The sequence below is a fragment of the Chiloscyllium plagiosum genome, chromosome 18 (assembly GCF_004010195.1).
Source record: "Chiloscyllium plagiosum isolate BGI_BamShark_2017 chromosome 18, ASM401019v2, whole genome shotgun sequence".
In the NCBI taxonomy this organism is placed as follows: Eukaryota; Metazoa; Chordata; class Chondrichthyes; order Orectolobiformes; family Hemiscylliidae; genus Chiloscyllium; species Chiloscyllium plagiosum.
Window position 1 is genome coordinate 43,904,330 of NC_057727.1, and position 12,274 is coordinate 43,916,603.

A 12,274-nucleotide genomic window follows, 5' to 3' on the forward strand; every position below is an offset into this window, starting at 1 on the left:
CCTTGTCTCAGTCAAATCCCTCGAACTCAGCACCGCCTTCCTAACCTGCAATCATCTTCCTGACCTCTCCGCTCCCACCCCACTCCAACCTATCACCCTCACCTTGACCTCCCTCCACCTATCGCATTTCCAAAGCCCCTCTCCCGAGTCCCTCCTCCCTACCTTTTATCTTAGCATGCTGGACTCACTTTCCTCATTCCTGAAGAAGGGCTTATGCCCGAAACGTCGATTCTCCTGTTCCTTGGATGCTGCCTGACCTGCTGCGCTTTTCCAGCAACACATTTTCAGCTCTGATCTCCAGCATCTACAGCCCTCACTTTCTCTCTTTGAATCTTAAACCATCCCAAAAGATTTTTTTCTTACATATAAACATGTACCTTTTTTTCTGGTTGTCATTGCAGTGTAACACTCAAGTTGCTCAATTACATTTACAGGAAACCGTTAACATACAAAAAAGGTGCAACTTAGGTACACAAATTAATAGGAAGAGTTTTGTACAACTCATCCATTGCAGATTTGATGACTGGAAGCCACAAAACTCTAATGCAAATGTATCAGATGGTTCTTTATCATAGTCACAGAGCAACACAGGTGTTTTCAGCTGCTATCTTGCACAAGGCCATAAGAAATAAATCTCACCATTTATAAATGACTGTGAAAGGAGGTCTTCAACATCTGGCTTACTACTTCAGCCCATTTCAAATTAAAAATGGGCTATACATTTGCAAATTAAACAGAATACAGAGAGATCTATTGAAGATTGCTGGACAGCACCTGGCCCATTTTGCAGAACTGCTCAGGAATCACTTCAGACTGGATCACAATCACTTCAGCAGGGAGACACTGTCCAATGCTCGGGCACTGATATTTAACCCAACCCACCCAAGTCATAGTTTAAACCCAGTTAAGCCAATGCACCATACTCACACTACAGGACATATTTTGTGAGAACCATTTAGGTCATAGCCATGTTAAACAAAGAAAGACACGTGCATGGCACCTTTCATTATCCAAGGCTTTCCCAAAACACTAAAACTAATGAAGTCCTTTTGACGTATAGTCACTATTGTGATGAAGGGAGACTTTAAGATTTAAACTAACAGAAAAAGAATTTTAATTGGAAAACTTTCATTGAATGAATGGTCACATTAACAGTAGTGAATTTGCACAGTGTGCACTGGAATATTAGACTCTCTGTCACCAATACTGCAGATGAGCTCTTCATTGCAGCAATCAATAACTTACCCTATTCACCAAAACAAAGAATTACCATTAGTAGGGAAGCCAACTTATGCAGGTACAAGTGTTTGTATATTAGACATTGACAAGTGAGCTTGCCATTCAGCTCTTCCCAATGGCCGAGGAGGTAAAGGTAGGCGTGGGCTATGCTTCGTTTGATTCAGGTCCATGTATAAAGAGAAAACTATAAAGAGGTGCAATTTGTAATCTGCTGATTGTGGTGCACTGGTGATATTTCTGGGTCTGGAGCTCTGGGTTCAAGTTCCACCTGCTCCAGAAGTGTATCAACATTTTTGAACAGGTCGATTAGAAAATGGATAGCCACAGCAGCAGTTTAGGTTGATCATTGCCTTTGTTAGTAGAGGTGCAGGGGTAGACAGTAATTCAACAAAACCAGGATTCACGCTTCTCACTGTTATCCAAATGACCGTTTGCTGCAATTGGGTGTACACAAATCAAGAGGACACAATATCATCTTCTACCGGGATGCTATCGATTGATGTTTAATAGCAACTACACGGGTCAGCAGGTGTAAGGGGGAAAATAGACATGTTAAAAAAAGTAATTTCGACTTTGGCCCTGGGATGTTAATTCCAACATAATTGAGTTGATTGCTGCATTAGCAGATATTGAACGTCCTGGTGTCCAAACATTCTCCTTGACCACTGGTTGACAGGTAACCAAGTACTCCCATTGAAACCGGATCTCAAACAAAAATTCTGTAGTCCCCCATGTGCTCTACAAACTGACAACTGCCCCAACTTTCAATGGCAAACCTCTGGTTAACCGTGAACACCACTCACCCCAACTTGATAACTGACCAGAATGGTGAGGTTCGAGATTTCAAACTTGTTAAGAATGTCAATAACTCTCAACCATTTGAGGACAAGCCAGGGCAGATATGCAAACTGCACCGCAAGTGGACCAGGAGGAACAGCTCAAATTGTGACAGCAACCATCCAAGTCAGACTTGGTTGCTCAAAGATTTAATTCATGCCCCTTAAAGAACCATTCTCCTTATCATCACAACCATTTACAAGGTTAAATGAGTTGTTATCTTCAATATTAATCCACAACTAATTCGCCAGGCAACTTAATTTAAAAATAGTTAGGAGAAAGAACAATATGCTTTACCATTTACATTAGGCTATTATTGTTTTGTCGATCATTTTATCTCCAATAGCTCTGCTTAACAAGAGTGTTTGCTAACCTACAACAGAAAGTTACCTATTCCTTATCAACAGCTTCTTTGTGTTTTTAATTGTACTTACCAATATGCAAGTGATGGATGTTCCTGCAATGCCCGGGTGGGAAGAGCTGGGAGTTTCTTCAGTTCTTCTCTTGCAATTTCATCACTGAGAAATTAAGTGGAGTAATTATCAATGGAATAGGAATGTTGTACAAACATAATACCTTCTATATTGACTTACAGCAATTATCGATCAGCTAGTAATATCACATTTGAGTTGAAATTCCAGAAATTTTGTGAAGCTTATTCTGCATTGTGGCAGATGTAAAATTTGCCATGTCAAGTTAGATAAAATAATCACACAACACAGTTCACAGTGGGATAGTCAGAATACGGTTAAGGAAGGCAAGGTAACATTTGGATCTGACACTTGATCAAAAGTCTGTTACATGTCTAGGAACTTTAATATGAACATGGGTCAGAAACCAAACATAACTAATAGCTACTTTACAAACTTATTACACTAGTCATACACACTCACTTGCATTGCCACGGATCAAAATATACCAGCTCAACACAGACTGGGGACTGGAACAGAGATGTTCTTGAAGTAACACACCAGCAAACTGCGCTAATCCAGCGAGGAACTACGTTTTTACTAGCAACCATTGTTGCGCTTTTCACTTGAAAGGAATTTTGATTTTAACTGTGAAATCTGTTTCAGTTGCACAGCATATTAAGACTTGGCAGAATGAGAAACAGCAGATGGCAATGCAAAAGTTATGTTCACATTTTTTTTCCAATCGCATATAAACTGCTTCATAGCATTTGAACCTGTTCCTTCTTTCCAACATCCACACCCTCCCCTCAGAGATGCTGGACTTTTGGCCCTGTGCTGACAGTGTTATGGCCAAAACTTAGCCAAAAAATGCAAATGTAATTCCATTGGCATCCATGCCCTCAATTAAAGAGTCCCAGGCAAAACCATTCAAGACAAACTCTTGCTGTTTTCATTACATTAAGTGTAACATAGGTCAACTTTTCCTCAATGTTGAGAGACATTGTGGGAAGCTTTATTACACTCACATTTATAGTTCATATCTAACATGAAGTGGAGACTGTCCCACCATGAACTTCCTGAGATAGACCAAAACTCTGTGGGAATAGATCTCCCAGTTAGTCAGTCACAGAGTCATAGTCCTAGAGATGTCCAGCACAGGAACAGGCCCTTCAGTCCAACTTGTCCATGCTGACCAGATATCCTAAATAAATCTAACCCCATTTGCCAACACTTGGGCCATATACTTCTAAACGCTTCCTATTCATATACCCATCCAGATGCCTTTTTAAAATGTTGTACCAGCCTCCACCCTCTGCATGAAAACATTGTCTCTTAAATCTTTCCCCTGTCCTCTAGTTTGGGACTCCTGAACGCCAGGGAAAAGACCTTGTCTACTCACCCTATCCATGGCCCTCATGATTTTATAAATCTCTATAAAGGATCTCCCCTCAGCCTCCAATGCTCCTGGGAAAACAGCCCCAGCCTATTCAGTCTCTCTAGAGCTCAAACCCTCCAATCCAGGCAACATCCTTCTTATACCAGGTAGACCAGAATTGCATGCAGTATTCCAAATGTGGCCTAGAGAAGATAACATTGCATTAACATAACCATAGAAGTGATCTTGTATGAATGACAATGAATGGAATTTCAGGAAAGTTATGCAATGAAGAACAATATAGTCATTAAATTTATTTTTGTATTAAATCTTAGAAACAACCAGTTGCAATAGACAAATACTTATGTTCTGAAAGAAATCCTTTAATTATCTATTTAATGAAAAGATTTAAATTGTTTCGCATAATTTGGTAAATGCCAACATTAAAATAGGAGACTAAGGAGTATGACAATGTTGAGAACTTACTACTAGTATTGCTTAACTTAAAGCTTTACAGAAATGTGAACTTAAACAGGAAGAAATGGACTTTGTTTGTTGCTAATGGACAAGCATAATGCACCCAATTCACTATTACCAGTTATTTTTGATTTTGGGGTACATTGTGCCATGAAGCAGTATGTTTAAATTTGTTTACCCACATGCCAATGCCCTAAAAATGTAACTTGACTTCTTATCTCAGCTTTTAATGGGTGCTTCCTTCCAATGAAGCTGACAGCTGTGGCGATTTGGAGAACAGAAATGGAGAATGAAACAGATTTCTGAATAGTAGATGGATTAAGATTGGTACAACAGGAAAATGAATTACATTGTAGAATAACCTCTTTGGGGGAAAAAAATAGCCCTGTGATGTTAGTTCATGGACATTCCTTTGCACTTGGATCCTTAATATTACAGAAACTGGAAAGTTACAATACACTCCGCGTCACTAAGTACGCAGAACCGTTTTAAAGTGTACAGCTCCCTCATCACTTGAGGGGGGAGATGGAGACTCCAAGTCCTCATTAACCTTGGGGAATAGGGCTTTCTGTGGATAACAAAACCTGAAGATCTCTCTCCAATCTACTACAAAGGATTACACATTTAGACCAATGGAGGCATTAAAAAAAAGGTGCAGCCAACCTTTTGCATACATGAGTCAACGGGTAATGAATCAGAGGAGTAGTGAGTACAAATATAAATAATTACAACCAAGGCACCAGACTTGACAATTAAAATGAACAGTAAAGCAAGCTAATAATTTAATAACCACAAATTGAAAGCAGACTCAATAAGAATTCAAGCTCAATTAATGGTTTTAAAATTGCTATACTGACAATGAAATGTATGAAATTCTGACAGGACTTGAGAGAGGATAGATGCAGTAAGGATGTGCCCAATAACAGAGGAATCCAGAGCAGAGATCACTGCGGTAAACCATTTACGACTGGGGTGAGGAGAACTTCCTTCCCTCAGAGTGGTGAACGTATGGAATACATTACTACAGAAAGTAGTCAAGGTTACAGCATCTTGGGATTTCCAGAAGGAGTCAGATTTTGCACTGAGATCTGAAGGGATCAAATGATATAGGGGAAAATGGGAGAACGGGTCGAGTTGGATGATTAGCCATCATAACAGAAAGCAAGACAGTCTGAAGGGCTGAATAGCTTACTCCAGCCTCTTTCCAAATGATTCCATCTTCTGAAAATGGTCCAAACTTTGCATGGAATGGATGGCCTGGTATTATAGAGTTGCTTCACACCATAGTTTGATATACAGTAGTTATCTCCACCAAGTTGACAACTGTAATGATTAGCAGCTCTTCAAACATTCCAACAGCCTCCAGAACACCACAACCATTAAAAAGCTTTTACTTTTTATGACCAATCCAACCTCCACTAAAGCTGGTGTTATCCAAGACAGATCTTTTAATCTGATATTACAGCAATTACATAATAATTGCCTGCGTTTCCATTCAGTTTCTCCTATATTCATTAAAAACCCATGCCTTCAAACCACATGCCATCTTTGCATACAGATTACGCTATATATTCATTTAGAAAGGAAGCATTTCTAAAGGCGTCTATGAAATGCAAGAAAACAATTTTGTAAAGTTATGGATAATTTGAACGTGGTTGGATTTATTCTGCATTTAAAAGTACTCTCAGAAGTGAAGTGATTTCCTGTATAGTTTATTTTGAAAGATCATGGATCCGTATAAACACTGTAGAGCATGGAGGCTAAGCATTGAGATGTGATCGCCTGTAAATAATGGACACAAAAAGCTAAATATTCTGTCTTTAGCTCTTGCATAACTATGGAAAAAATAGCCAACTTGTGCAAGAACTTGATGGCATTGTGGTTACTATATTTTCCATTAAAAGAAATTGCATTTACATCTGAACTTTTCACACCCTTAAAATATCACAAAATGCATCATAAGTGCCTTTTAACGTGCAGTCATTTTTACAAAGCAAATGTGACAGCTGTGAATTTGCACAAACAAAGAAGCTGAGGACCAGATAACTACTTCAGTGGGTGTTGATTGAGGGAATGCTGCTGGTCATGAGAAGTTGCACATTTGGAATGGAGATTCTACTTTTTCCTTAAAGAGATACCAGACCATGTTTTGACCATAGCATGACCTGTTAAAATCTATTCACATTTGTAAGGGTGAGGAGCAGAAGGCTACTCTCTTACAAACAAAATTTCATCCAGGCATAACAAATGTGAATGTGTTGAAGCACACTCACAAAGGAGTGTGCCTCAACTTGAATGAAGTTTACTTCAATAGATAAATGTAATCACTTTCATCCCAAATCTTGTTCATCTTTACGAATGTGACATTAATTGAACGATGCATCATTTCATTGGATCAATCGTAAATTGTCAGGAAGTCTGCAGCAAATTAGGTGCAAGCAAATCTATGAATAGAAAGCTTACGCAGTGGTTATTTGAATTGCAGGTTTGAATGCATATTACACGGTTGCAGGATTAACTGGTGATCTCACCTTTTAAATGCAAACTACCACAAACCTTAAAAATCAAAACAAAAACTTTGGAGATGATAAAACTTTTCCCATGCATCTCAATATTTGCTGCTGTGGAAGTATTAAGAGTGCATTAATTTGTGTTCTTGTCGAACTGACAAACTTAGAAAGGTCTCACATACCATCAAGAATTCTATTGACGAGCGTTAGTAGAACAGATGAAATGAAATAGAACGTACGGCAGAAATAAAACAATGTTGAAATATTCTTTGTATGCTAAAGAACAGAATGTGTATTTACAATATCATATTTTTCTTTCAGAAATTAAAACTGCATTTGTTACTTATCTTGTGGATAGATAGTCATAGGAAGTTTCTCTATGTTGTAGGTTGGAACAATGTGGAACCTCAATAATCACATTCAATTTGGGTTCTCAAATTGGGCTGCAAGTGGTTAGCACTGCTGCCTCACAGCGCTCAGGACCCAGGTTCAATTCCAGCCTTAGGCGACTGTTTGGGTGGAGTCTGCACATTCTTCATGTGTCTGTGTGGGTTTTCTCCTGCTGCTCCAGTTTCCTCCCACGGTCCAAACGATGTGCAGGTTAGGTGGATTGGTCATGCTAAAATTGCCCATCGGTGCTCAGGGATGTGTTGGTTAGGTGCATTAGTCAGGGGAAATGTAATGTAGAATAATAGGTTAGGGGAATGGATCTGGGTGGGTGACTCTTCAGAGGGTCAGCATGGGCCTGTTGGGCCAAATGGCCTGTTTCCACACTGTTGGGATTCTATGAAAGTGCGACCAAGGGTTGGATTTAAATTCAACTGCTTCTAGTTGTGTTGCCCAGGATTCAGAATACTTGGCAGACTGAAGAGAGGTGCTGGCTCAAGAGAGGATTTTTTTTTATTTTACAACAATCCTTCTTGGCCAGGGAAGCATGGGGTGCTCATCCAATCCCTCCACGAAACCTTCAACTTCCGAGCTATTGCTCACAGCCTTTCTTCCTCTCTCTCTCTATAGTACCTGACCATCACCTGTCTCCAGTTTCTCCAGTGCACTTAGTGATAGACAAATAGTGATAGTGTAGCCAGTGTCAGCCACTTCCTGCCAGCGTTTTTTGTTTAAAACTGCAGCCAGTGTCCCCATTCCTCCCCTAAAATCCTTTAATCTGCAGTCTGCCTTGTGATTAGCCTGCCAATTGTTAGGTTTGCCCGATGCTACCATATAGCCCCACTATAATTATGTTTCCCAACGTAACACTACAAAAGCTACAATTTCAACATGATAGAACAATACAAAGGAATGCTCCACAGCATTAATTTGCCCTTTGTGTAATCAGGAAATGAAAGCTTTGAAACGTTGCCAACGTTTACTTAAATTTCTACATATTCAGACAGCAGGTCAAGCATGAAGGAGACATCCCTGTCTTGACTGAAAAAGCTTTGCTGGATTTGTATGAATGCTGTTTTCTGATATTTTTTCAAGCCTAATTCACAGAATAATAACAGGAAGGGGAAGAGAATAAACATTTAGAGTCAGATGTTCAACACAGAAACAGACCCTTCAGTCCAAATCGTTCCAATTCACCAGCATTTGGCCCATGTCCCTCTAAACCCTTCCTATTCATACATCCATTCAAATGCCTTTTAAACATGGTAATTGCACCAGCCTCCACCACCTCCTCTGGCAGCTTGTTCCATGAAAAATGTTGTCCCTCAGATCCCTTTTAAAAAATCTTTTCCCTTTCACCTTAAACACCCATGTCCTCTAACTTTGAACTCTCCTACTCTGGGGGGGGAAAAAAAACGACCTGTCGATTCACCTTCTCCACGCTCATGATTTTATTAACCTCTAAATGTCATCCATTAGCCTCCTACAAGTCTAGGGAAAATAGCCCCAGCCTATTCAGCTTCTCCCTCTAGTTCCAATGCTGACAACATCCTCATAAATCTCTTCTGAACTCTTTCAAGTATCATAACATCCTTCCTATAGCAGGGAGACCAGAATCACACGCAGTATTCCAAAAAGTGTTTCCACGGTTGCTTAAAAGTAAACGGAGATGAAGTGAAAAGCCACATTGCTCCTAATGTTGGTAGCACTATCAATATTCCTCTCTCGTTATAAGTAGAATGTTTTAGGTCAACAACATTAAATTTCCTTGACGATGACACATTTATGCAATGGCACAACATCTGCCATTTCTGTTTGCCAGGGAAGAAGAGCATTTGTTGCATTATCAGCAAAACCACATATGGCTGGTGAGATTTAGATATTTTACCATAAAATGACCTCCTAGTGCTATTGCTCATTGTAGATATGCAAGACCGTATACATCTCCCTTGTGTCAGGAACAAAATGGCATTACCACCAGTGGGTACCAGACAACATGCTTAAGAGGACAATTAAACTTGCTCACCACATTATTGGCACAAAAAGACCTTCAAACAGGCATTGGTGCTGTGGTCAAGAATTTAAACTCTTGCTGTAGTTGAAAGTCCTATGAAATACACCAGAGAATTCTACAGCATCAGAATTGATGTCTTGCAGGATCACATCTCTGTGAAATAACTCGAACAGAATGTTACATTTTTGTCAAGTGATTTTTGTTTGTGGCCGTCTTCCTCATGAATAGAAGCCCACTCTGCTCCAAACCTTTTGCTCTCACATTTGCATTGCAGCAATATTAGTTTTGACTTTTGCAACACTAGAATGTGGTTAGGTATTAATTGCAACTGATGAATTGAAATATTTGAACCATTTTACTAAGAAGGTAAAGTTGAAAACAGATCAAATCCATTTACATCATGGCTTTGACACCGTTACTTCGGTTGATTTTATCAGAATACAATGCATGCAATGACTCCTCAACTCGTCACAAATTCCAACCTAGTATTTAGTTCTGACAGCATGGTTGCAGAGGCACTTAAAATGACAGGCTGCTGAGATTGCCAGAAAAACAAAAAAAAAGGCAGGTCAGAAGGTTCTAAAAACTGAAATAGCTGGAAAAGCTCGGCAGGTCTAGCAGCATCTGTCGAGAGAAAGCAGAGGTAACATTTTGGGTCCAGTGACCCTTCCTCAAAAGGCCACTTCCATTTGTTTAACTGGATCAGAATAGAGAAGACAGAACAAGAGAACAGCAGGTGGGCTTAATTACAATTTTCTGGTTAAACTAAGGAGCAAATTAAATACTAGTTTGAGGATAGCCCTGATCAGGCTATATCATCTTGAAGACTGGTGGGGTTTAAGAAATTTCTATGGTTTCAATTTATCTGGGTGTTTGCTGAAAGAGGTTTTGAGTTATAGTTTTGACTTTAGATAGTTTGTCACTCAAGAGAAGTTGGCCAAAATAAATGAATGCTCAACAGACCTGTGAGGGAGCAGCACTCTGTAAGCTAGTACTTCCAAATAAACCTGTTGGACTATAAACTTGGTGTTGAGATTTTTAACTTTGTCCACCCCAATCCAACACTGGCACCTCCACACACTTGGTGATTATAATGAGACATCATCATTGACCTTGGGGGGAGGCAGGTTAGCCTTAATCTCAGTTTGAATCTTGTGAGGACCAAAGGCTGTCCAGTCTGAAGTCAGCAAGAGAAGCTAGCAGCCTCAAAATGTCTTGGTGTAAAGTAGAATAACCAGAGTTGATGAGAAACTTTGGAGAAGAAAACAGAACAAGGCACTGAGGTCTCCACGGTAAAGAGAAGGCAAACAAAGTTTACTTTTGAGAACTGCTGGAGCTAAGAATTCTCCTCCAGGGGCTGTGACATAATTATGAATGATCCCGAGAGAAATAAGCAACTAAGACCATGTGTTCAAGAGAATTTTTTGTTTGGGGGATGGGGCAGGAATGTTTTAAGACGTAAACCAGAGTGTACAACAGAGTACAACTCTCGGTGGTAGAGGATGAACCACGAGAGTGTGTCTTAATAAGAGATAGTCGCTTGTCTTAACAAGATGATAGGGGTTCAGGTACATAATTCTTTGAAGTTTGAGTCACATATAGATAGGGCGGTTAAGGTGGTATTTAACATGCTTGTCTTCATTGCTCAGTCATTTATGCATAAGAGTTGAGAAGTCATGTTGAGGCCCCTTCTGGGGTACTGTGAACAGTTATGGTTGTCTTGTGATAGGAAGGATATTATTAAGCTGGAGTGGGTTAAGAAGAGATTTACTATGATTTTGCCAGGCATGCAGGTTTTGAGCTAAAAGGGGAGACTGGGACTTCTTTCATTGGAGAGTAGGAGATTGAGGGGTGACTTTATAGAGACTTATAAAATCATGATAGGTATAGATCAAGTGAATTACAGGTGTCTTTCCTCTAGGATGGGAGAGTTCAAGACTGGGGGCATACTTTTAAGGTGAGAAGGGAAAGATTTGAGAGAGAGAGATGATAGGCAAGTTGTTTTTAAACACAGTGGTTTGTGTGTGGAATGAACTTCCAAAGAAAATGGTGGATGCAGGTACAGTTACAACATTTAATAGACACTTAGATAAGTACACAAAATATGTTTGGAAGGATACAGGCCAAGCACAGGCAGGTGGGACTAGTTTAGGTGGGAACATGTTCGACACAGACTGGTTGGACCAAAGAGTCTGTTTCTACACTGTATGACTATGTCTATGCCTATGTAGTTAATTGCATGATAGCAATTGGTACAAGTTACATAATCACTAAGACTATGTCCAACTGGTGAATCAGGAGACAATGAAGGCAATCTTGCCCCATCAGGATCTGGAGTTAGACACCTCATGTCGTAAAATGATTTGTCAAAATATTTAAATACAGAGCCCATTTTCACATTGAGCTTGTAACTGATGGCTACATGCCTCTTAAAAGAAGAAAAAACAATGATCAAACTCAAATGGTGGATGGGAATTGCACCTAGTTCTGCTCTCATCCATCGTGTAAAAAGATAGTGCATGTACGTTGTGTTGACATTGGTGTCTGAAACATACAATCCAAGTGGGATGGAAATGGAGGCAATTAGGAAATCAATCAGAAATTAGACAGATACTGAAGGGAAATAAACCTGTTAAGCCAAGGAGGTAGACAGTAATGCAATGGGACTGATAGAATGACCTTACAAAGTGCTGGCATAGATTTGAAGAGACAAAAGGCATATTTCAGTGTCATAATAACTATGACAATTATATTTTAAAATATGCGGCACAGTGGCTCAATAATTAGCACTGCTGCCTCACAGCACCAGGGATCCAAATTCGATTCCAGTCTTAGGCGACTATGTGGGGTTTGCACATTTTCCTCGTGTCTACCTGGGTTTTGTTTGGGTGCTTTGGTGCAGGTTAGGTCGATTAGCCATGGGAAATGCAAGGTTACAGGGATTGGATAGTTGGATGGGTCTGGGTGGGAAGCTCTTCGGATGGTCAGTGTGGACTCGATGAGCCAAATACCCTGCTTCCAG

General features: G+C 39.8%; 1 protein-coding gene across 8 annotated transcripts in view; it reads right to left on the minus strand.

The window, feature by feature from the left end:
- Window positions 1-12,274, minus strand: part of LOC122559079 (FERM domain-containing protein 4B-like) — a 367,108-nt gene that overhangs the window by 73,466 nt on the left and 281,368 nt on the right. For all 8 annotated transcript variants that reach the window (XM_043708329.1, XM_043708332.1, XM_043708330.1 and 5 more), the window contains one exon: window positions 2,511-2,594. In XM_043708329.1, coding sequence (XP_043564264.1) covers window positions 2,511-2,594 — 84 coding nt within the window. The remainder of the gene's footprint in view (window positions 1-2,510; window positions 2,595-12,274) is intronic.